Source organism: Lytechinus variegatus, chromosome 16, assembly GCF_018143015.1.
Source record: "Lytechinus variegatus isolate NC3 chromosome 16, Lvar_3.0, whole genome shotgun sequence".
Lineage (NCBI taxonomy): Eukaryota > Metazoa > Echinodermata > Echinoidea > Temnopleuroida > Toxopneustidae > Lytechinus > Lytechinus variegatus.
Genome location: NC_054755.1, coordinates 25,435,102 through 25,462,719, shown reverse-complemented (window position 1 = coordinate 25,462,719; position 27,618 = coordinate 25,435,102). Strand labels below are relative to the sequence as shown.

General features: G+C 37.3%; 1 protein-coding gene across 7 annotated transcripts; it reads left to right on the top strand.

Moving 5' to 3' along the window:
• Positions 1 to 27,618, top strand: LOC121429625 (protein FAM124A-like). Of its 7 annotated transcripts, none has more exons than XM_041626757.1 (3): positions 1 to 679; positions 25,418 to 25,482; positions 26,383 to 27,618. In XM_041626757.1, the coding sequence occupies exons 1-3, from the start codon at positions 633 to 635 to the stop codon at positions 27,297 to 27,299; spliced, it is 1,029 nt and encodes a 342-aa protein (XP_041482691.1). In that variant the 5' UTR covers positions 1 to 632; the 3' UTR covers positions 27,300 to 27,618. The 7 variants fall into 7 exon arrangements, with proteins under 7 accessions (XP_041482691.1, XP_041482692.1, XP_041482694.1 ...); XM_041626758.1 differs by lacking the exon at positions 1 to 679 and adding an exon at positions 5,094 to 5,193; XM_041626760.1 differs by lacking the exon at positions 1 to 679 and adding an exon at positions 7,348 to 7,483.

Genomic DNA, 27,618 nt, shown 5'->3' with positions numbered 1-27,618 from the left:
TCTGAAAGGTTGGTCAGATATGATAGTGGATTAGAACTTGGATAATTGGGACTCCTTGTTCTTTAAATGGACACTCATTACTTGACAATGTCTAAGAAAGCTCTTCCGTGCCAGAAAATCTGAAGGCTCTGGAAAGGAAAAAGAGAAACAAATTTATTCCAATTGTTCCAGTTTGTGGTATCTCCACTCACAGGACAATGCTTGCTTGATATGACCTGTATCTACAAGATGACGTTTTTGATATTGCGAGTACATGCTTTGGACATCGCACATTTTGTATGTTTTCCTAGAGATTTCCTAGACATTTCACAAACTTTCAGGGACCAGGGGAAAGGCCATAGGAAGTTTTAGTTCCTGACTTCGACGTCATTGTAGTCTACCTATCGTTATTCAAGGCTGCACACATTATTTGGAAATAAGACTTCACTTCGCGCACTTCCATGACTGTTGGTTGTTTCTGATTTCCATTTTATTTTCTTCAATCAAATTGTGACAACAATTAGACTATAGGAAAAAAAAGTGTTTACATCAGTACCACACGATGGAATGGATGTGCAAATCTCTGCGAAATAGAAGAATGACATCCGAGTAACGTTCAACTTATAACATATTGCAAAGTTTCTAGCAGAGTCATGGCGTTCCTCGCTCCGCCTAAAATCGAAATGCCTGCAATCGACTGGTAAGTGGATATTGCCTTAATTCAAAAATATGGATTTCCAGGATTGTGTCTGAATGTTCTACAATGTTTCTACAGATTTCTGAAACTCAAGAATAAATATATTTGACGCGGATTCAAAGAGGGATAAAATCCTCACAAAATATTGAAAAAAAAATGACCTGAACCGGTTACAAAGAAGGTCAATCCCATATGCGGTGCTGGTACTGCTCCTACAGTGTCCTGAAATAATTAATTTGTGAAAGATTGGAGGAATGACATTCTTTATTTTATCATTCAAGGAATATTGATGCTAATTTATTTATTTGAAAACGAATCACAATGAACATTTTTGTAACATTTTCATTTGAAAGCATGTCTAATATCTATAACAAAATGTTGTTCTTGAAAATTTTAAATCGATTATCTACATGTAGATCGGATATAACGGGCGTAGCCAATTCAAGGGGATGTTCAGCCTGAAGAAAAGTTTGTTGTAAAAATACCAGAAAAAATAATAAAACAGTTTGGTGAAGTTTGAGAAAATCCATAAAATCAAAGATTAAAAAAGTTATTTGAATTTTAAGTTTAGATTTGTGACGTCATATACGAGCAGCTGCCTAATAAGTTACGTGTTATAAAATGCATGAAATTCAATTATCAACGGTTCATGAAGACTGACATATTTGTTCTTTCAGGAGTGGGTGTAAAATGGTTTGATGTAAATGACATTTCATACATAATTTTCATGATTGGTTTGGGTGTAAGAGCTGAAATTTCTTCTTCACACATCAACTTGATCGAGAGATTAGATAAATTTGTCCCGTGACACTTTAATAGCCTACGTTGATGTAGGTTTCTTGAGATTTTTTATTTTCGGATAATCAATATGCTATAGTGCCGAAATGTCATCTTCGGCCAATTCGAGAAGTCACCGTCTTCCAAAGGCCAGAAAGTCCAGGCAAGGGTCCAAGGCCAAGGACTTGACACTGTCACAGGCCAAGGGTCCAAGGCCAAGGACTTAAGATAGCAAATTCTTATGCCAAGGTCAAGGCAAAGGCAACATTCTCTTCGAGCCCAGGCCTCGGTCTCGAAGCCGACTTCGAAGATCATCATGATGGTATTCCCCCACAAAAGATTGGTACCTTCATATTTATGGAACTTTTCGTGGTCTTGAGGTCCTACATGAGGCCATGGTCAAAGGACTCAACGTCAAAAACTAGATTTATCTTGGTCCAATCACAAGGCAAGGGTCACATTGCTGACAACTGTGGACCTATAGTAGCGTATGGTTAAGTCCACAATGGGTGGGAGTGAGAGAGCTATAAGGTCACCCAAGCTTCTGTATTGAGAAGTACCCTGTGCTAGATCCAGAAACACCCAAAACACAAAAATAATTATGCATTTCGACGATTTATATACAAGGAACTGAATGATTATTCGTGATGGATCTTAGCTGTTTGAGAACGTGGTCACTAAAGATATATAAAGATATAAAAGCTATACTATAATACATTCATGTTCTGTTTTAAAAAGCAGTGTCTTCATGGCTTTCGATGTCTTACGCATTTCTTTTTCTTGTATGATAGAAAGTAATGTTAATTTTTGTAAGTACCACTCTGTGAAAGTAGAGTCGGATGACTTGGACCTCTTGTAGATATCGCGTTTTAAGTACATTTCTTTCCTCTTAAAATGAGAATATAACTTGGTATAAGAACCCCGCAACTTGACCATAACACTTTTGGACCTTGACATATCCGTATCAGTATCTTTTTCTTGCCAAGGGATACCATTGCGCCAACCATACTTAAAGTTAATGTAAAAAATTTTTTTTCCGAGGTCACCATTCAAAAGGATGATATTCATTAACTGTTTTTCTTAATCTCTGGTTACAATATGGAGCCCTAGATGTCCTTGCTGACACAATGACAATCTTTGGTGTTCTATAACAAACCTGGATATTCAACAAAACGGATGTGTGTTTAGTGCATGAACGTCCCCATCGATTCCCGCCCAGACATGCTCATATTAATGACATGGTCTTTTCTCTGCGAGTCCTGAATGCCTACTGCATTCATAGCGATCTCAAAGAAACGATTGAAATTAGGAGAATGTTTATTGGATATGTCGAAATGTCTGCTGCCAACTCCTTCGTGATGGCTAACCAATTAAATGAATTTTAAAGACGTGCTTGCATTGTCCTCTCTTAATCCCTCATAGATGCTAAAGAAGGAACCCGCCTTTTGTGAAGAATTGATTTCACGATCTCGGTAGCTCGAGTATTGATCATATTGTAATCGGTGGGTTTTGAATATGGCTTGAAACGCGAACGAATGTTGGATGATCGATAGTTACACGAGGTAAATTTAGAAGGACTTGTCGGCCGTCAGTGTTTTAAGAAATACAAATTAGTTTGAGCGTTGTGGATGATTGCTAGTCCCAGATCATACAAGAGGTGATTTTGGAACATTTAGCGCGCGCAGGTCCCATTTCCTTTTGAAGGCAACTGCCGATGATAAAACAGCCATACCAACGAGGCCGAAAATTCTGACCGTTTGTCAGTCTAGGTCCATGGTATAACATACTTTGCTTTTGTCGGTCTCGCGTCGGGTTTGCTGATATTACTGATGCTAATCATGCTAATGGACAACAAGTTGCTGTAATTCAAGGCAGGAAACGTGTCCCTGCCGGGTTCGGATGTCACTTACACCCCGGTGTAAGTGATCCATGTAACAGTCTGATCTGTGGTTACACTCATAGTAATGTATTTTCTCAAAAGCCCATTGGATAAAGGAGCAAATGGAAGTCGTAATGGTCGGAGATGATCAAAGTTGATAGAGATTGAAAATAAATAAGAGCCAGAAAAAACCCAACCCTACTTCTCTTTGCCTATTGTTTCTGTCACTGTCCTGCTGTGCCTCGAACTTATAGTTCCAACCTAGACCAACTTTATGTCTTCATTGCTTATGGCGTGTCTCTTTGTTTTGCCTTCTCCACTTAAACAATCCTACCTATCGAGACCATTTTCAAGCTTTCGATGTTGACGATATCAGCTGAAGATAGGCCCATAATGACAAGACCTGCTACATCGGGCAAGACAAACAAACGAAAACACGCCGTGTTGCGTCTAACTGCAAGAATTTGGCCAAAGGAATCTGTAGGCTATATGACACAAAGAAAATTGTCAGTTAGGCCCTGCATTAGCAATTGATCGTGAGATTGATTTTTAGGATTGATTGCATTGGCAATAGTGTATAAAAAATCGTTAAATCTCTCCCATGGTCCATCACTGTGCTTTATTTATGGGGTCTAGGAACACTCTGTTGTGGGACTGGGTCACGTTATGTTCTAACAGGCATATGCCATTTTGTCACATATGTCATGTAAAAGGTGCGTTGAATTATTCATGCCATTTAATGGGAAAATACAATGAAGTAGATTTTGAAAGAAACCCATTAATTATTTTCTGCCTTTAAAACGATGGCGAACATTTTGGCCTTGTAATCATTGAAAACAGATGTAATTATCGGATCAAGACTTGCTCAAGATTTAAACAATCTAAAAGGGGTGTTAAATTATTCATGCCATTTAGCTAGAAAAATAAAACATACTGGACTTTGGAGAAAAACACATTAATTCTTTACTGACTATTAAATGTTGGAGAACATTCTGACCTTGTAATCATTGACGACAGAAATAATTACAGGATCAAATCTTAGATGGGTCCTACCGGAGTCGGGATGGGATTGATTAGAATCTTGCAATCATACTTCGATTTGTGACGTAGAATTCACCCGTCTTTAGAGAACACATCAAAGAGTTCCGCATCCCGTCTTTGTTGCTGAAGACAGTGGTGGGACGTAGTGTGATGTCACACCAAGAAGTAAGAGACATAATCGACAGTGAAAGAAGTCCGTAATCCCTGCGTTACAAGTCGCTGTCAGGTGCAGTCAATCGGAAGCCGACTTTTAAAGTGTGGCTGTGGCCTGAACTGTCAGGGGTTTTCTACAAAAACACGCATGGAACTGCCGAGTTGTTGACCATAGATGACGAAGAGGTTCATTTTGCTGGACACCTCAATTCAGAAAGCATCCTATGATTATGACAGAAGTGCCTTTCAACGATATACTTGAATTTCATCGGAGACATTACTTTTGTCAGGCTTATTGACATAGATACTTTAGTCTTGATCATGATGTTGGCTTATCATCAAAGAATGTTTACCGCTGGATAGCGAGCTGAGAGAAGGACCATTTTCTCCAACAACAAACCATGGATGTTATTCAATATATTACTTTCTTCGGATAATTACTTGGTGATTGTGACAATTTTTGCATCATTATAGGAATGAAGTCATTGAATAAATAAACTTTTACACCACAACTGTTAACTTTATCCTTGGAGAAGAACTGTGAACATGGTGAGTACGATACGGAACCATGAACAGTGAACAGTTACGAACTTAGCATTTTCCCGTCTGCTTGGATTACATGTATAAAAATGGAATCTTTTCTTGCCAAGACAGTGGACTCTTATTTGTAAGTATTAATTAAGATGTTTAATGCCACAGTCGTTTAAACATCAATTTGTGATTAGTTTAGGACCTAATGATAGAAGGCATTACTTATGTTAGGGTGAGGGGAGGGGGGAGGGGGTGAGGGTTAGACCAATATGAATTTATTTATTTCCTGTAGTAATTGAAGTATTTATCATAATGCCTCATGAATTAATTGAAATTAACGAGTAATTTGATATTTCACGGGCACATTTAGATTCAGATTTTATTTCCAACAGAACATAAAGAACAATAAACATAATTTTCATACATTCGTAACAAACATTGTTAATATAATTATATTCAATAAGCTGAATAATGACTAACATACAAAGATATTTACATAATATGGTACATTTTATAGATAAATTATAAAACATAATTTAGATAGAAAAAAGGGTATCTGTGCTAAAAGGGAGACTTACTCAAAAGTATAGCTTGTATAATTTGAACTTCCCTAAACACATGTGTTGACATGAAAATTATATCTGGATGGAACACATTAATGGATATAAGGTATTCAGCAGCCTTTTGAGATAGATGTAAATTAAACACATTACTGGAACTTCATTTATAAAGGTTGGGCATCTAATTTCTTCTTTAATATATTAATAATATTTTTCTAATCAAAATTCTATTAAAAAATATACATTCTAGGTGGTGATTCTTTGTATTCAAAAGTGGCATGCATGATGCTCATTAGCACTCAACTGAAATAAACCGAATCATCTACAGTTTATTCCAAGTCAAAACCCCTTTTCTGGATTTCGAGTGACTACCTTTCAGATTGACCAGAATACATGGATGACAATAATATCATGTACTGTAGATTACAGTTTCAGAAAACTATTTTACCAGTTTACAAAAGTTTACAAAGATAAGTTTACATTGGCAAATGAGACTCCATGAAGAAGTTAATTGGTTCATTTCGTCACACCAATGAGAAATAATTTCCTTTTTTTTACTCGATGGACAAAAAGGACGTATTTTTTTTCTTTCTGTAAACTGCCCCCAAACCTGGTCGCACGATCGTGTGAAATTTACAAAAGCACTTGTTTAGCATGTAAGGGCACTCTTCTTTCTTTCACTCTCTCAAGAATTGTCAATTGATGATGGGGTTAACTGGTAGAAAGGGGATATTTAGATTGATTGCACCCGTTCGGTCGCAAGAGTGGAAAAGAGGAGAGCAAATATTGGAGATAAAAGGCAAGCTGCTTTACGGCTTCGACTCAAGATCATCAACAAGCATGATATAATGAAGAGGGCCTCTTTTCTGTTATTGGCAACCAATCTTGGAGATGAGAATTCAATAAACTTTATTCTTGCTTCATCTTAAAAAGACTTAATTGTAATGCAAATGTCAGGAGAATGGATCATAAATATTTATTACTCTGTCAGCTTATTTTTGGTTATATTACATTCCTATTTTAGTTTACAGTGTTTAATTTTAATTACTTGATATGGATTTCTTCATAATATCCCTTTCTTTCCCCTTACCCTTACCTTTTCCGTGACTTTTAATTTTCAAATGACGTTTTCCTATCCCCCTTCCGTTTTTGTTTGACTGGCATTTTGATGGACTTGATTTTATACTTGTTGTGAAGGAAAACATCTTTGTGTCTTTTTATCCATCATCCCCTCTCTCTCACTACCACTACTAAATGCCCCTGACATTTTCTTTAATTCTTATCTGGGGTTACGAGGAGCTCATGTCTTTAAACAAACGAAGCCTGTGCATCATCAAACATCCCACTTCACCCCCTCACCTCTCCCCCTACAACAAACAACTTCAGCGGAGTTACATGTTTGTACTTTCACACAGAAGTCAATAAAAGAACAATTAAATGAAGAGAACGCATATTTATTTTGAGGTGAATCTACTTATTTACTTTGTAGGAGATGTAAGGAGTTAGAAAGTGCCTGTCTTGTGGAGGCACTTCATACAGTCTTCATACAGATCGAAGCTCAGTCCTGTTGGCTCGTTCCATAAACATAGGTGTACGGAGTAAACCCGGACGTACGAGATCGTCTGCTTGTGCATTACACCCAAATCGTGTATAATGGGTGGCGCCACTCACTGTCAAGTTTTTCGTATATTGTTGTTGCACTATCTTCTACAGTCTTAGGTAGACGAGGATCTTCATGTTCTGTGAATGTTCAATTGATGAGAGAAATTAGTGATAATTGGTTGACAGCTTCGTTGGAAATGAGTTGTAGTCGTGGACATGTTAGCAGATGCCATTTCATTGTCGACAATGAATAAAGTCACACAAGTAAGTATAGGCCTATTTCTATGTAAGTCGTTGCGTTCAAGTTGGCCTAAAAAGCTAAATATTAAAAGAACGAAAATGAACGTATTGTTTTCTGTTAATTTTACGTATGAATCCCAACATTTCTGAGATCACAGAACAGAAGGGTCTTTTCGATTTAATTTGATAACGATTATCATTATGATTAGAAGGGTCGACTTGTTTTTGTTGTAATATATAGTCTTCAGTTTAGAAACTGAAATAGTTAATATTTTTCTGTATATATGACATTATCTATACGATTTTCATTGTAAGTATCCTTTATCTATTTCTTTTTTTTTATCTCATCTATTGTCATCTGTTTATCTGTTCTATTATTTTATCATACTTTCGAAGAATCATTTTCAGTTTTTGTCCTAAAATGTTTGATACAACTAAAATAATGATATATGTGCATCAGCTTCTCCATCATACAATACCAAATTTATAGGTGGGTTCATACAACATGTACGATAGCTCTTAGGCAATTCATAATTTTTATCACGCTTTATCAAAGACCTATGTTATGACCCTACCCAAAACCTTGGCATGTTGACATTGTTGAGAAAAAAATTAATGTTGATAATCAAACAAGTTTAAAAAAGGACATTGGCTTCACCGATGAATGAGACACCGGGTGTTATCGTTATTAAACTCATACTTTTTGTAGAACGTTTATGCCTCCAATCAAATATGCTCACTTTGTAGGTGACCTGTTTACATTCGCACCTGGCATAATCATGAATATAATTTCCCCCATCCCTGAATTGAACTGAACGATATATCAGTATTGGAACGTGCACAAAACACCATGGTTCATTTCCAAAGAGCATTGAATTTTATCGCCAGGTACAATAGAGATCTCCCCCCTGTGCGTTGATGACTCGGCTTTGAGGGTTGCTGGAGTTCAAACATAGAGCTGGGGTTGAACTATAAGAAGCAACCCCTTTCCACAGAGAGACCAATCTTTATGTTTTCAGCCGTGTTCCGCTAAAAAAACGATGCATTTATGGTTTGCATTTTGAGCTTCTGATAGCGCGTCTATTCCTGCAATGTTTCATAACCACGGTAACACACAAAAAATGAAAACAGTGTGTTAAATGACCTATTTACCAACCCTACCTGAAAGGCAAGCAAGCCTTTCTAAAAAAAGGATGTGTTTATATGGGAGGGGGGGGGGGTGGGTACCTGCCAGTGTTAAATTTGGGCAAGGGGTATTCAAGAGTCCAATTCAGTTGGGTCACGTATAGTATCCCTGCATGGGTCCGTATTCAATACGTTTTTTTTTTCTTTCAATATTATTATACAGAACTATATAAACAGGTTATATTAATAGCTTCTTTGTCATCTTATGGTAACTTCTACAGACTCTTTACTGTCTCAGTGGCGATTAGATGTTGGCCATTTTAACAATGCCAGATATAGAATCGGATGACGAAATTAACCCATCATAATACCATTTTTATTCAATGGAGCCCGATATCATTTCCCTTTCCAGGCTCTAATCATGGCATGGCAGGTAACCTTTATGATGTTTTACTCACTTTATTCAAGATAATTCATTGTCATGTATGAAAACACAAAAAAGTAATGTTTTCGGGCATATAAAAAGTGAGTACAACAGTATACATTGACATTCATATTATAGATTCATGTACATGCCTATACCTTCTTCAAATTGACCATCTTTGCGTGGGGATATCACCTTTAGAATGGCGAAAAAGATCGGTTATGGTTCTATGGGTGATGCACTCGTAAAGGGCAACCCCAAGGCTTATAACCACCATCATGACCATGGCCATGATAATGAGTAACGAGTCTCACAAAAGATCCCCTTACTCTGGAAATGATAACGTGTTCCGCATCAGTGCCATGATCATTGTATGTATGGGATTCGAAGATCTTTATCTCCTTAATTATCACGGGGATGGAATAAAAGATAGGTGATATTAAAAAAAATGAAATGAAAGGGAAAATCGATTAAAGTTTGTGTATCGCCTGTAAACAAGCTGATTTACAAAAGATGATCAGAGCGAGAGAAGAAGGGTGTTCCTAGATACAAGGATAACAAGGGGGAGGGTGGTATCCGTTAAGTCAGTTACTAGTAGCTCATAGAACTTGTTATCATAGAAATTTACATGAATGCTCATTTTGTGGCAGATTTTAATCACAGGGACTCTCCCGTGCCCCCTTCATCTCCCCCGAAATACGCTATTCCCCCTATCCATATGAAGAGTGAACCACTTTATGATGTGAAAAATATTGCTCGTCTAAAAATAAAGTATTAATCGCCCCCTTTTAAGTGACCTCTCTTTGTCAGGCATTTTTTTTTTACAAAACGGTGTAATTTTTTTCTTCAAATATTTGTATACTGAAATTTGAGATTTTTTTTCTTTTGAAATCATGATCCGTCCCTGGGTTGAGTATAGCATGAGGTGACTGTGTAAATTGCTGCTGAATATTTATCCATTTGATCGAAAGATGGAAGTTGTGTTTCATTTTTTTTCTCCTTGGTTAGTAAATAACTGGACTGTTTTCGTACACAGTATATTGAGGCCGTCGTCAACATCAAGCAGGTCGATCATGACGACGGTCTCCTGCGTTCTGAAATTTAGTTAAATAATATTTTTCATATACTTTTTTATATTCAGAAAGAGATTGTAAATGATACGTGTGTCTAAAATGTATATATATGTAAAATCTATGTAATTGATTATGTTGTATTATGTTGAACATGTGGAACGCAGAAATAAATTTCAAGCAAACAAAAGCAAACAAATATTCAGTTTTAATAAGATTCTGGCAATAAGGAGGGGGGGGGGGTATACTCAGCATTGAGTGCCCTAACACATCAGCTATATTGAACAAAGGCTCCTACTAAATGGTTGTGAGTCCATTGTCTTACTTATGCTATATATACATGTACCTATATTTGGAAAGTGAAACCATTGGCAGAAACAGAAAATCAATCCATCGATTTTAAGCGCTATTCTTCCTCATAATTCGCCATGGGGTGTGTTAGTAAAATTCGGTATCTTGGGCTTATTATTTATTGTTATTTGAATGAGGTAAACCAATTAGTTATTAAAAAATATAAATGTATTGTCACCGACGCTTGGAAAGACAAGCTTTATTCACATCATTTCATATAAACCTTATATAAATGGGAGTAATAACGTTGATTGAAATGAGAAGTTAGGTTGATTTTATAGGGTATGTTATGAGTATACAGAAAACAGTGTTTTCAAGTTACCCGTTTAGGCATGATACAGACGTAATGCTTACCCCTGTTTATCAACAAATCTTGTCATGATCATACTCTGTCAAGTTCAAATGCAACCTCCATTTTCTCGATTGGTTTATTTTGGGGGTTCATGGAACATTCTTTTCTCGCAATTTTCCCATCATTGTCAGCTGAATGAATAGGCCTAAATACCTTCACCTGTGCTATCCACAATCGATCAATATAACATCAAACGCTTGTAATTATAAAAGGCAATCACGCAAATATGTCTTTGAATTGTAATAATCATTAGCTAAGTTTCAATGATATTAATCTACTATTTGAGTTACATGTTTCACATGCCATGAAGCGTGACATGTATCATTTTCAAAATTGCCCCGATTGATCGAAGGAACAGACGGCTGGCTTTCGTTTGTTATGGTCTATTGTTCTTAGAAGGTCATAGTAATTACATTAAAATAGGTTTACGCGGCAATCATCATGAGCAAAGTTCATACTAAAGAAATTTTCGTTTTATCCTTTCTTCAAGTATTCTATATTGTTCGAGGAAGCACCAACCAAACAATAAGCATAGAAATCCATACTACATTTAAAAAAAACATTTCCTGTCTAATTTCTCAATTTGAATTCGTGAATGCTGCTGGCCCCATTCAATTATTGGTATGTCGATGTTTGAAGTTCGAAGTTTGCAGATTTGACACGAAGACACTCCCAGCATGTGAACATAGCTTCATTCATGTTATTTTCATTATGTGTATGATAGACCTCACCTCGCTCGTTGGTGCGATCATTTTGTTTGATGCCCAAGAAGCGTTTCAAACACCAATTTGGGAGTTCATTTTATACAAACTTCATCGGAAGAAGACAAAGGAGTGATGATTTATGTTTAGATTATTTTCAATTGTTATCAGAGGTGAAACAGTCAAGTCGGAGGGCAGGGAGAATGTTCCATTTGTGATAATGAGTAGTTTGAACATTCATCAAATATCCCTGGCGTTCTTTTTTCTAATGTCTGAACGGTTGAATACAAAATTGTGAATATCTCACATTTTTAGAGTGAGATTCATCATGCACATTGTGTCACTACTAGCATGACTAGTTTGTGATAACTTTGCCGTTGGTTATGCATTTCTACTTTAATCGTAACCCGTGAAAGATTTGCGATATAAATATCAGTCGAAAGGCAGGAGGAAATCAATTTTGTGAGTATGTATTTTCAACATAATTAAATATATTGATTTTTTTATTACATCTTATTATAACTTTTTATGTCTCATTATTTCAATATTGTAAGGGTACTTCGAACATTCTGTTATACAGCATGTACAGTAAACTCGGTGGAACAAGCCGGTGTTGAATAAATGTCATCTTGCTGAAAATTGTGTAGTCGGTCTATGGCAAAACGTATCAAATAAGTCAACGACCCTTTTCGCGATACAGAGTAGAAATAAGAGAACATTTAGTAGCTTTCCTAACATGGTTTAAAAACCTCCCTGGCGACGACACGACGCTGAAGTGATGAGGAATGGATGTTGACTGGTATTTGAATGGACGCCGGATGGATGAAGCTATTGTCATGATAGTAATACACGAGCCCTGGACCCCGCGGGCCTGAATATGTTAATCAACATGATCAAAGGGGGTACGTATTTGCTCCTGTACCCCTCTAGATGTAGGTTGTGTTTTTGTGTGTGCATCGCGATCGGCTTCTTGGGAAGAAGTGGGTCAAGTAAGCTTGCCACGTCATCCTTTCCAACATCATCCTCATCATCATCGCCCTTATCTCGTTCATTCTTGATGCTGCCGTTATAGGTGACAGTGTGAGAGAGATGCTAAATTGCGAAGGTTTCGGTGATGCATTCCTTGCAATGAAAGACGATGTTGTTGTTGTGGTCGTCTGGGAAGGATTTTTGGCAACTGGTGTATTGGAGATGAATTATTAGTATCAATCTCAGACGTTGAAATGCATGACCGCGTGAGGATCCTTTTTTGGTTTCTGTTTCTAATTAGACAACAGGTGACTGGTGCATCCGCATCTTGAATTTTGTGCGACGATGAATACATCGTATTCATTCTGAAGAGCGAAACAATTTGATCTTAGAACAGTACGGGCTTTGTTTGGAAGAGTTATTGTTGAAATATAGTTTCACTTTAATTTGGTTTCCCCAGATATTAAGCAGAATTGTTTGGATAAAGCGAATTTCGTGGCCTGTGCAATCATCAACGATGAGTTTTAAATTGGCCGATGTCTCGACAGCAAAACAGCATGATTATTGGATATCAACAAGTGAAAGCGGAACACAAACATTTCGATCAGAGTTATCAGACTGTACATGGCCGAATAATTTGGATAATTTGAATTGAATGCTTTGAATAATTATGTATAATGTTTGATTTCGTGCCGAGGTTAATATGGTGAATGTCCACTGAAACCACACATCTGCCATTCGATCCTTCGATCTCAATTAAAATAAAATTCAATTACTTAACATTATAATTACCAAACCACGTGATGGAAAACCGTTCATAGTAACTGACATATTTCATCCAACCCGCACGAATCAGGAAGAACGAGGAGCGTCAAATAAATTTGAAGTTTGCAGTCTTAATTGGTCATGCGTCAATTAGGAGAAACAAATATGACTTGCTACTGGTAGAAGAGCGTTAATTATCAGACGATAAAGGCCCGCCCATATGATGCGTTCAGACTTTCGGTGAATTATAATACGTGATTCATTCTTCGATTGCACGCGCTTGCGAATATGTGAACTCGGGTGATGAAAATCAATCGGCGTTATGAAAGCAAACATGAAACACTAATGGAGCCGAAAGCATACAGGCTTTCTTTATTAGACCATGCTCCCAGCAGAGGGATGGGAGAAATATGAGTCAACCGAGTTCTTCAGTGGCCATTATACAGATTGCCTTGGATCAGAATAATTACCCCAGCGTCATGGATATAGATAATTGTCGTCATAATGATCATCACAATACTAAAAACCTTCTGTAGAATATGTATGTCTCTTTTTCTTATTGAGAAATCAAGGACGATATTTCAATCTGAGAAGAAATTATTGACATTGTGCCAAGCTGATGATTAGACGATGAAAGTGGCATTCTTCCGTCTTTGGAATTATTGTTCTTCATCGATGGTGAAATTTCTTTTGTCAACGCATGGACCTATTGTCAAAACTGTTTCCATGGTATTCAACAGTTATTCGTTCGTAGACGTCCGTGACGTTTTTACATCTTCCACACCTACCTACCATAACTACATTCATATGCCATGTATGCCACGCCGGTCAACATTGACATCGTCGGCTCCAGATGAACTCATCTACTATTATTACAATTGTGAACTCTTGGATATTGTGGTACTAAAGTAATGTTAGCATCTCGGTGTTTTTTCACACAATATGGAACCACTGGCATGCATATTTAGCTTTGATAAGAGTACGATGGTGTCTCATTGCTGTAGAATTTATTTCCTTTGCCCAAGAGTGGTCGAATTAGTTTCGGATTAATGATACTTTGTTTTGGTTGAGGTGATCGCATGAACGAAAAGCAACACCGATTATGGTTACAACCGTGAAACAGAAATCTGGATTTACGATTTTCTGTTTCAAATTTTAACAACTCGACCACCTTGTTTGTGAAAACAAAGTGAAAAGACACATCTGAAACTTGTTTGCAAAAGACACAAGTGGAACGACCAGGCTGCGAGGAGATGCAGAAATACTGTATAGTTTTTGTTACGAATCGAACGATCTTGATCACTGTTGACAAAAGTAGGGTAGGGTTTTCTCTCGTCTCAGCTCTGAAAGATCAAATGAAAGTACATTTGGCCAATGCAGCAGAACTGTGAATGTGCCTCACTTTATGTTACACATAGTCTTTAGGTCGTAATCTTGGATATCTTGAGATAAAACTATTTGAGAATATAGCTCTTGGAGAATTAAGCTGTACTTTTCTTACTATACAGATCAAGCCTTCGTGTGAGCTAAACATCGACCCGATGTAAACCTATACCCTTTGTAACATTACAATAAAATCATTGTTTTTGTGCAGTGTTAGGTATTTACATCTACTATTGATCTTGTGAGTGCTCTGACCTGCATGAGGTTAACATAATCGTCAGGATGGTGCAGACTTCCTGTTCATGCTGGATGACCACTGATAGCCATACGTCATCTTGAATTATTGGGTGCCTTAGTGGACCCGTATCATGCCTATTGTGAATCCACACCCCACGGATCGATTGATGAGTAGCCCATCTATCTTGCCGCGGGCTATTATTACCATCACCATCAGCGAGTGAAGTAAGAACTCAATAATAACCAATGACTCAACGGTCGTTGTCTCAACGCAAACCAAAACAAGCATTCCACTTAAACTTGAGGAGGGAGGCATTTGGGCGAGTCTTATTTTGTATTCGCAGAGGGTAACCTTAGCATGTTAGCTGATGAGATTCGAGAAAGGCCTTTCAGGTGTCGCCGTCTTGCAAGGCGTTGTTCTGTATTATAGTGTTTAGAGCTGTTGGATGAAAAAGTACTTTGAAATCGGTCAACCATCTAATAGGATAACGTCTTTGAGTATTGATTAAAGAGCCGCCGCATAACATTCACTTGTTTCACATAGTTTTGAATAAAGCAATTGAAGCGTCGCAAGAACAGTACCGGTTACATGCTTTCGCCTGACGTTATGTTTCTCCTCGAAGCAAAAGAAGAAGGAATTATTTCAATCAAGACATGAACCCTTTGGACATACCAGGATACCAATATTTTGCGCTCCTGTGTCAGGAGTATCAGCAGACATTCATCAGGATATATACTTGGAGATTCATTCTAAGACATTCATTCAATTACCAAAAAGCCAATAATTTGCACGGCTTCTATACTAATATTATACGTTTCGGATCGATGTCTGTGGTGCATATGGCTTCTTCATGAGTAACATGAACCTTTTGAAGGAGTAAGCAAAAGGTTCAAGAATCATGAAGGAATTGCCAAAGATTGCAAATTGCACTCAAGACTATATTACCTACATGGTGTGGAGTTTGACATTTTAGAGTAAAGATCCCAGGACAGCAGTAACTTGCTAAGTGGATTGATTCTTTGTCATTTGATTCTGAGGACATATCAGCACCAGGACTTCGGAATATTCCACCAAAGACCAAGACTATCTTGGTTCTTTGGAACATTCGCTTTCTAAGATGCCATCGAGGTCAAGACGACTCGAAGAGGAGAAGAGAAGACGACTCCTCTATGATTACCTTTCATGCTGTAGGAGTGGTTTCTACTCCGTACAACATGCTCAACATCATCAGTACGTATTATAGTCATCATTTAAATATTGGATTAATTAACTATTTAACAACATAGTTTAATCATTGTATATTGCACGAGCTTATCCTTAATACAATTTTAGCTCACATGGATAAAATATTTACACACTATAAGAGTGCGGAGTTCTCTTGAACATGTGGGTGGTATGTTCATAAACTAACGGGTTGTGTCTGAAATATTAGAGTGTATATAAAATATGTCTACATCTTAAAAAGAAATCTGCTATTTCATCGGATTCAATATTCAAGAAATTAATTTCATTTTCATCACAAATGCACATCAAATACAAACAGACAAATACGAATAAATATAATTACAGATCAAGTCCCTGTACAATATCATAATTTTATAACAACAAAAGCGTGGACATAGGTCTCTTGAAAAAAAATCCTTCCTCAAACCTATATAACCATAACAAAACACTTTTAGTTTGCTGTAAGCATTAAGGGATGAGGGGTTATTTTTCAATCAATTAATACGTACACGACCTCTTTGCGTTGGCCACCATGGCTTTGTTGAAATAATAGATATTTCTTTTCAATAGAAATTTGATTTTTTTTATATCATTCACTGTCTAGTACACAGATGTTGACGGATTATCCCACACTATGGCCATAAAATATGCAATATGTATTCTGAATTTATATACATCTCCGTGCTTAATTGTGGTTTACAGATCAGAGGCTCGTTTCACAAAGGACTTGCAACTGTTGTAACTTTGCCATTGTGGCAACTACCATGGAAACCTTGATTATGATTGGCTGCTGAGTCATGTTACCATGGTAGTTGCCATAATGGTTAAGTTACAACAGTTGCAAGTCTTTTATGAAACGGGTCCCAGATTTTGTATAAAGCAGCATTTAGAGAATACTTTTGATTTACAATTTTTTCTCTTGATTTTTATTAATAAAAAGCAAATAATTACATAGGATACAAGAATAAATGATGCGAAATCCCTTCTCAAGCATAGGATAGACAGAAAAATTACTGGATATATCTTAGCCTGTAGCTTCTCTAATATCAAATTGCTGACTTTGTAAAGTAAGTACTCAAAGTCAAAGAGCTACTAGTATTGGGCATAGCAATAATGACATAAGCGAGAAAGGTCGCTTGAGACCAAATTTGAATTCCAACGGCTGAAAGAATTCCAAATTTTAATTCTAGCGGCCCGAAAAAATAATGAAAACTAAAATGACAATTACACATTCGTAATATTATGATACTCGAGTATAATCATGATGATAAGCTTTATATGGTTTTATTAATAATTTTTTTGTGTAGCATAGGGATGGTAGATACTGTATTCATTAGACTTGAGGTGAATTGTTTTGAGCAACAAGACACATTACCAGCTACAGTGACCATGTAATGTTATGTTGAAGGATGATACTTATTATTCGAGTGAAAATATGTATTTAAAAATTATAGCTCTAAAGCGATTACCACCCAAAACTTTAACAGAATTTTTACGTTATCATAAATATCATCGGATCGATCCTTCCTCGGAATTTTATTCCATTTTATTTTACAATCATAATAGCGACGCCGGTTTGTGAGAAAGATGCAAGTTTGCGACAATCAACAATGTTCATTTTCAGATTTGTCTTCGGTTATTGAAACTTCTTTGTAGGATCATAGCGACAAGTAACTTTCCAGTAAAGAATTGCATGTTGTACCGTGAAGTGTATTTCATGTGCATATGGTCCCTACTTGGCCAAACCTGAGCAACAAACTCACAAATTTTGTTGGGTTGTCTGGGCCCCGTTGCATAAATGTTATCATTATGGTAACTTTGCCATCTAATGGTAGCTCCCATGGTAACCCTGATCAACAGCCAATCAGAATAAAGGACTCCATGCAAGTAACCATTGGATGGCAAAGTTACCATAATGGTAACCTTTATGCATCTGGGAGCTGCTGAACTGGTTGCAGAGGACGGTGCTCAGGCAAGGGATGCGGAAGATCTGTTGCTTGACTTGCTTCCCCTTTGAGGTTGGCTGTCGTTGGCTTGTAGCACAGTCATTGCCAAGGTGGTTCCAGGAGTCGGGTTTCTCAAATAGAGAAAAGAAGCATGCTAGGACTGCTTCTAGGCCAGCAGAGAAGAGTTATACTTGGGTAACCATAGCAAATAAGCATTTTTTCTCCTGTTAACAGAGAAGGTGGTGCTTTGCACTGCTGGCCAACCACCAAGAGGAAAGGATTGTTCATAACGGGCTGAAACTCCAAGTGACTATGGCGACCGGTGAAAGAACAACCGATGATTCTTCTGGTAATGCATGAGGCTATCCCTTCTCATGTCTGTTTCACCTTAGGTCGAAGACCCTACAACTGTCATTAGAATCTTCCTGAGTCTATTGATCTAAATTCATCAAGCCGTTAGAGGATTAACAAGGACAAAAGAAAGGGCGTCTTTAATTCTAAGTTTGCAAAGCTCTTCTGTCAGAATTATCGACTGAATCTTTAACCTCATTTCATTCGGTCGAACTTGGTTGCCAAACTTGCGTGGATAATAAGGTAGAAAAGAAGATTGTTGAGACGGTTAATCTAACTCATCTCTCCCGGGATAGTCCTTACATAACAGCCTTTTAGAGAGTGTAGGCCTTCATGGTCACGGACCAGTGCTTTTTAAGAATTCCCTCTAATACAGTTGAAGTGCTTTTGAAGTAAGGGTCAAAGTCAAGCTCCTCGAAAGTGTGAAGTCAGATTTTACAGATGAGGAGGTTTCAAAGCATAATGGTATTGCAGAAAATATGTGTTGACAAAACATGAGACCCAAAGACGGTAGGGTTTCTAACTTAAATCCGATTTGAGAGCTGGAGGAGGCTCCGAGTTCGTGGGGGAAGCAGATCTCTTACATGATTCTTTGGGATTAACGTATAGAATTCCACCATTGCAATTGGACATTTTGGTGCTTTGAAAGTTCTTGAAGAATAAGAAAATACCACTATGGATTTATTTTGCTGCGTTAGCTGGTATCTGAACATCTCGGAATTAATATGGGATCTTTGGCAAAAACATAGTCGCAGACGATGATGCAGAGTTAAGGATTTCAACTGGAAGTGAGTCCACGGTCTTTCCAAATATTTTAGACTGATTTTCGTATCGATGCTAAGAATTTACAGTTGCGTGTATTTGGACTGTTTTATATAAAGCACCGTACTTAACCCTAAAGGACTGGGGTATGAGCCCCCCCCCTCAACGCTTCAAGCGATATTTCTGAAAGGCAATGAAATAAAGCCGCAAATTTTTACGACTTTTTTTAAAAGAACATTTTAAGTGAAATTGGATGTTTTATATGCAAATAATGTTTTTTCACGAATAAATTTGCATATTTTATTCATAATGAAAATAGGTATTTTCATATCTTTTTATACTGGCTTGTAGTTTATGAGGTAAAGAATGTGCATGCCAAATTTCGGCGCGATCGCGTGAACGGCGACCGAGATCAGAAGGAGGGGGGAGGGGGCATCATGCCCCCATTCCTCAATACAGCTCAAATAGCCCTGTCCTTTGGTTAAACGGAATTATGTTTTCCTGACATTCAGAAAGGGGGGGGGGGTACACCCAAAGAGCAGTACTGAGAACAGGCGTCGGGACCATCACGGTATTTAGGGCCAGAATCGTCTTTGGCTAGAATCTATCAAAACCTTCGCATAAGATTGCACATTTTCACTAAAATACACCAAAAGGCCTGGGTTAGCACCATATTCCATTTTGCAAAGTGCAGAAAATGCCCCCGTGATCAGTTCAGTCGCCTTGATAGCTCGTTGCATGTCGTAGGTGTGTTATTCTCGTCTCCTGTAAAACCCCAAATTATTATGTCCACGCCAGTTTCTGGATTCGAACCCCCCCCCAAAAAAAAAAAAAAAAATTCCCGCGCCCTGTCAGCTACACTGCATACATTTGTTCTACTCAGAGGCGTCGATCCTGGGGGGGCAGGGGGGGCGATCGCCCCACCAATCAAAATATTGGGTGGGCAAACATATCGTTTTGCCCCCCCAATAATTCTGGATTGTGCAAAAATAAAATAAGATTGTAATGTGACAAAGAAATCCCAAAGCGAGATTGACATACACAACTCGCTCTTTTGTCGAAATCGTGCTCAAAATGTCCGCTTTTCAGATTGGAATATAAAAATTTTCGGCTCGCGCTTCGCGCTCGCATAATTTCTTTAGCAAAAACATATTCTATTTATGATTAAATAGGTGATCAGAATGTCCTGTTTTCAGTTCTAAACCTCAAAAGAACTCCCGCTTCGATTTGCAATACTCGTTTTTTATTTATATTTTGTTCTTTATCAAAAACGTCCATTAAACTGTCAATTTCTTTCAGATCGAAATATCAAACTTTTCACCTCGCGCGTTTCGCGCTCGCATCTGTTGTTTGTTTAGATACCCTTCTTAATCATTGAAAAATGCTTAGAATATCAAGCTTTTGGTCAGAATATTAAGAAATTTCAGTTCGCTCTCGGCATTCGCATTATCTGTGTAGTGAGATATGTAACGTCCACATGAATCACTACAAACAGTCCTGAACAGGTACCTTTTTCCTGTTTTCAGGTGTGTATACTAACAAAATTTTAGCTCGCGCTTCGCGCTCGCATTGTTTTCTATATATAAATATATAGATATATATGTATATATATATATATACACATATGTGTATGAGTGTGTGTGGGTGCGCTTATTTTGTGGTCGATCGCCTTTGGAGCTTTGATTCATGATTTTGCCCCCCCAATCTGAAAGATGGATCGACGCCCCTGGTTCTACTACACAATTATATCATATCTGTGTTTGTAGATACGTCTGCATGACCAGATGACGTTAGTGTATTGATCAATTTACATTTACACTGCACCATCTGTCAAGGAATTGACGAGAGAAACTAGTCTAGTTCCCTCTACGGCAGAAAATGAGTATTGTCTTGAATTGTCACGTTGACATGGTTGACGATGCAAATGAAAAGTGATAAACATGATATTTATTGCATGCAGGAGAGGAAAAAGAGCGTAACGTAGAAATCAATGAATGGAGGCAGTGGCGTAATGAGCCAAAATTTTGAGGGGGCTAAATGTATGACTTATCGCGTTAAATCTATGAAAAAAAGTTGCAACCGAGCAAAAATTTCGAAACTTTTACTACAAAATTCATTTTTTTCACAGGTTTTGACATAATATTCAGAAAATAATATCATACTTTACCCTTCTCTCTTTTCTTTTATTTCCATTTCTCTGTATTTTCTTCTTTGTTCTAATGGTTTTTTTTTTTTGGGGGGGGGCAAGTGCCCCCCCCCGCCCCCATTATTTTGTACGCCACTGAACGAAGGAATCATCAATGGGGGAAGAAGGGAATTGTGAAATTTTTAAATTATGAATTACTTTGAAGACAACTTATCTTTAAACTTATGCGCGTTAGGTAGGGGATTTCTCTCTCGCCCTCTCTTTTTTTTTAAACTTTAGGTAGGCCTGCAGTCTTCCCATCTTGGATTTTTTCTTCATCTTTTTACGATTAACACGAATCTTCCCCAGTTTCAATAAGGCTAGTCTGAATTCGGAAGAATCTACCGATCAGCCTCGCTGCTCTGACCAATCAGATACTCTCCTACCTTACTTATTTGACCAATCAAATCGTACTTAATTACCATTTCTTTGAAACAAACTCCAAGAACCACGAACATGTATAATGACGACATCAACTGAAGGAATGGTCATCGATTTTGTATTGTGCTTCAATAAGAACCGAAGGATATCATGTCAAGATTCTCTGAAACTTACGTAGCGTCTCTAATGTGTGGTGAAACTTGACCCAAATCAATAACATCTGTGTGAGGTAGATGGATACAAATATGATATATTGTCTGATGTTTGCTTAGTTTTGTCTCGGATTTGGATTAGACGGTTTCAAGGAGTGCTCTTATCAACTCACGAACTTCAAGCATTTTAGATTTCCTTTTCAAGTACTCGAGTTTGCTGGAAATTTGTGGCATTTATAGTGTGCATTCATGGCCCAATATCATTAAGATTATTGAGCACTGAAAGCTCTGGACGGCATCTAACTATCCATCAAATTGTGTCACCCATATTTATTTCTCGTACGATAACTAGTAGCGAACAATTACCGTAAAGCAACACTGTCGTATTCTTTCCGGAAATGCCACCACAATCATCTCCAAAAACTTCAAGGTATGGCGATATTTCTGATTTTTCGTTTGTTGTTTCGTTTCAACTTTTCTTCTGTCTTCTTTTAATTCCTTTTCTGATGTTTTAGCTCTAATTAAAAGAAAGATGCCTAAAATTGTAAGCACCTTCTTCAAGCCCGTCACTCTAAGTACGAGTTGTTTAAACCTTTAAACAGCAATGTTAAAGAAGAATGTTTTAAACAACGTGTTTAAAACTGTAAACAACTTGTTTTACACTTTAATAATACTCTTTACAGTTACATTCTTACACAATATGTTAAAAATTTAAACAGCGTTCTTATCACGTGATATTCCTCATGTCACGATGTAACATTGCATATTGTTTATTAACATTATGCAGTGTTCTCTCTGAAGACTGTCAAGAGTGGAAATCTGTTGAATTAAAATATTATTTATTGATTGAATATTTATTATTATTTATGAGCTGACTGTAAATATTATAGATTAGGGTTGTTCCTATTACATTTTTGTGATGGTTGATTTCATGATTTCATTAAATTATATATGCAATTTTTTATTACAACAATACTTGTTCGCTACTTACATGTAGTTTAGGCGAAAGTATATTAATGTACGAAACAATTTTATTGATTGTGTATAAGCTTAGACAAATAGGCATATTTTGTCACTTTCATCATCATATACATGTACGTATTTTCGTCATTCATTTCAAGGTTCTATCAAGAACGTGATAGTAACATTTTTACTAGGCTAGATTAAATTAGTCGGTAAAAAATAAAAGTTTAAATTGCACCGTACGGTAAACAAACAACATAAAACAGGCGAACAAACAAACACATACACACTCGCACACAAACAAAACACAATTTTAAAGAAGATTATCGATCAAGACAGTTTAGAGACCACAATCCTGCATTCTCAATGTTTGCTTAGCACTTAGGGATCATCAATCTCCCATCTCCAACTTATGATCTATTATTCATTTACACCTCAGTTGTTTCGACCAACTTAAAATGCAAAAAGATCGATTTTTCTTGGGTATCATTGGTCCTCATATTATGCTCATTAGAGTTGATTCCTTTGTCATACCATGGATGACTTCAGAGTATTAAAGCATGGATGCTGAAAAGAAGGGGCAACGAGAGGGCCGATGGCTGGTAGACCGGAACAAGGGAGATGGGGGAGGGGGTATGGTTTTAATAGGATTAACAAAAAGTATGGATCGAACCTTTAGCAGTAGAAGAGGTTTAAAAGTCAAGAATCAATAAGATGTGGATCTTCGCTCGGGGTTAGACTTTCAAGGTTTTCAGCACCTTACACACGCACAGTGTTAAACATAAGATCGTGCAAAGCCGGGCAATCCATGCACACATTTGTGTACGAAATTCTAACTGGCGGATTCCGTGGGGGGGTGGGCTTTTAGGAGTTACTGAAGCCCAGGAAACTCTTTTAGAGATTCGGTACCCCTGGGACCGAACTTTTCCACTTTTCCCGCAGAGTGAAACAGACATGGTCGCGCTCCAATTCCGCCCATTGATCTCAAGTTTCAATAAAAACGATTTTTACCCCAAATCCTACAAACCCAAATCCTCATCCCTTAATTCCCCTGTTTCGATACAAGAATACTGAGAAGTTATCGGTGAAAGTTGGCAACAATAGTCCGATCTTATTATTTTTTATTGGGTTGTACCAACCGCCATTGTTATGGTTCTGCACAACCCCCATGCCAAGCAGAAGGTATTTCAAGTTTTTATCGATGGACAACTCATTGTGCCACCGTGCAAAAGATCCAGCGACTCTGAACTCCGAGGGGGATAATTAAGCAAACTTCCCAAGGGAAATTAACAAAAGAGAAAGGAATAACAATGCAAAGAAGAGAAAGGAGATAAATGCATCCTTTTCGTCGATATTCATATTAACTTTTTCTCGAAGGATGCAAGTGCAGTATAGTTGCAAAGTTACTGTTTCGAAGATTACGCAGTTATTATTTCTCGAACACTGGAATCATTTATTTGAAAGAAGTTACTCTCTTGGAATTTGCCGAGTTGACTCTTTCAACAAATTCCAAGTGACTTTCCATTAATTTTGTTGTATTCGACATCAGGCTTTGTGTTTGATCGTTTATCTTCAGAGACGTGTTCGTAATAGTTCCATGAACCTGTGTGGCATCGATGGATACTAAAGTGTACTACGAACTTTTCTTCATTATGGCTTATTGAAAAGCTGCCTCGGTTTTCTTTTCTCTCAAAGACTACGAATTATATCGACAATGAAGTTTTTGGGTGTACTAGATATATCTTCCACCGAAAGCAAAGGCAGCATGTTTTGCCGAGCGCCGCCGAAAAGTGAATTGATTCAGTAAGCGTTTACCATAAAAGGCTATTTTTTGTTTACGTATTAACACCAACATAAACTTGAGTAACAGTACAGATATACCTATCCCATTTAAGCGAAGATAATGGTTTCCGTTTTACGAATAATGGACGATTGCCACGAACGATTGGAAAATATAACGAAGGGGCAAAATAACTGACTGAAAAATATAGCGGAAACAATCCCAAGGTTGAAAAAAAAAACAAACAAACATTTTGACTGAAAATGTATTGGGTGATGTTTAGGTTTCCTTATGAACGACTGCATTTAAGTTTACACAACTTTCCACAATGAATTTACATTGTACCTGCTCTGACTTTCACTTTATGGCCTTTCTGACTTTTTAAATGGCCGTCTCCATTTTTTTTCTTCTCGACATTCCCTGTGAAAAAGGTGATTTTAAAAAGGCGATGACATTACAAAATGAATTGATGTGAGACAACAGCGTTTCCTCATAATAATAAAAAACACAAGCACTTTAACAACAAACTGCTGATGATTATAATATAGTTCACTTTTTATGTTTCCCGCTTTTTCTTGCACGATGCCGATAATTCATGAATAAATTGATTTGGCACAATGATTTTCCTCTTCATCGAAATACTATTTACCAAAATGATGGTAATCAATATTATGTTTATTGTTTTTTCGCCCTTTGTTTTGCAGGGTGCCGATATATTGAAGCAACGGTGGATGAAATATGACACCATGATTTTCCATAGTTATCAAATTACAATTTCTATACCAAAATGCTGATGATAATTCTTAATTGTATTATGTTTCTTCTATTTTTTTCAGGATGCCGATAGATCCGGCTTCACCCCAGTTCGGCATGTCATCTCCATCGGGGTCCAGTGTATCTAGTAAGTAGTACAACTTGATTTCCTTCTTTCCAGTTTAGTTAAGTTTGGTAAAGTTCGTTTCAACTATATTTTATTTATTTTAATTCTATTCTTTTCATTTCAATTCAATTTAATGTATTTACATTAAAGTAAATTGAATTGATTTAATTAAGATTCATTAAATTTGACTTAGAATTGACTTAAATTTAATAAAACGAAATTGATTGAAAAAATTAATTTAAAGTAAACCAAATCAAATTAAATCGAATTGGATTAAATTGAATTAAATTGAATCAAATTCAGTTCAATTCACTTGCACTAATCTAAGTTCATATCAAGTGAATTGAATTCAGGTGTTTTCAGTTTATTTTTTTTCGATTATATTCAATTCAGTTCAATCCAAATTAATTCAATGTAATTAGATTAGAGTTAAAATTATTTATAGGCTTGATGTTACAATTCAGTTCAATTGAATATAGTTCACTATAATCTTGTTCAATTTGAATCAGTCTTTCTTAGTTCAATTCAGTGTTTCTGCAATTTATTTTCTTATACCTGACACAAAGAAATATGAAGCTGGTATATCCCTGAACGGTATGTGATGTGCTTGATACATTAAGTGTTTAATTCCATCATGATTGACAATCATTTCATTTATAGAATGAAATGAATGAAAGCTGTCCTAAACCGAATTAAATATGAATATTTATTATTATAATATTGAATATTATAATGATAAATTGTTAATCATACATCCGCAAGTCCATTTAATTCGGTTTAGGACAGTTTCAAGAATTCCCTTCGATTAATTCCAGTTCAGTTCAGTTCTATTCGCTAATTTAGGTATAAGTCAGCATTTTTAAAACAGAATATTTAAACGAACTTATGACATCCTTCTTGATTTCCTTTTAAATCTTTCAGGTGAGGAATCCAATGATGGAGACTTGACGAAGGATCCTTACGGAATCACACTACACTTCGTCACCGATCCGGGAGAGAGCATCAAGTTACGGAAACTCATCCACCCTCTCGTAAAACACTTCGACCATTCCTTCAAGATGTTCAACATCGCAGAACGCAGCAGACCCAACGGACAGTTCAACAAGGCCAATGGCGGCGCCAGAGACATTTTCCCGGCACTGTCCGTCATGTTGTTCCTGCACATCGACGAGGATGTTGACGATAGGAGGATATCTTCAGCGCAGGAATACCTTGCGAGGAAACCTTGGAAGTACCACCACAACTCACGGGTTCCGGGGAAGTTGTACCTCTGTGAACCCAACTTTCAGAACTTCTACACCACCGAGCAGGACATGCCACTGTGGGCGGTACGGCAGGTCCACTACGGCAAAGAACATCTCAGGTTTATGCTCTACGCGAGTCGGGAGAACTGGGAGGACATGATCCGGTTCTACACCTTAGTGCTAAATCGAAAAGTAGAATACCAAAAAGAGGACTTCTGTTACTTTGTAACGCACACAAGAGATTCTTCGGACATCCAGTTCGCGCTCAAGCGGATCCCTGAGGACTATTCGGTCAGACCGCTTTATACGTCGTTCCTGCAGTTCAAAGTGCGCGAGATTGGTGAGCTGGTGCCATTGCTTCCGAACTCGTGCTCGCCGATCAGTCCCCAGAGGTGGCAGACTACAGACCCCGACGGCAATGTGACCTTGATCCTGGTGACCAAGAAGGTTGGGACAAATAACAATAGCACCCTCACCCCCCGAAGACAGTCTGTGGACGTCCTGCAGCAATTGATTGCCCCAAAGCCATTGAAACCTAAGGCCAAACAAGCCTTACAGACTGTCCTGGACGAAGATGAAGAAGACTCACAGTAGGCTAAACATCTACCAAACATTAAAGCCTAATAAAGTATGAATGGAATGTTATATGATGATTCAATACATGGAAATGTTTACGTGCTAACGACATCTCTCATAGAGTTCGGTGCTCACTTGATGAAACGCTGATTAGCAAATAGGCCTGTCTTGAAATCTTCAGGAACATTACTTGGGTCCGATAAGTGCATGTGGCATGGAAATGATCCAAGCAAATGTATTGATATAAATAATTTTTTTTTCTTATCCAAATTAAATATCCACTTGAATATACTCACAGAACGTGGTTCATTGTATAATTTACGAGCAATAATGACTT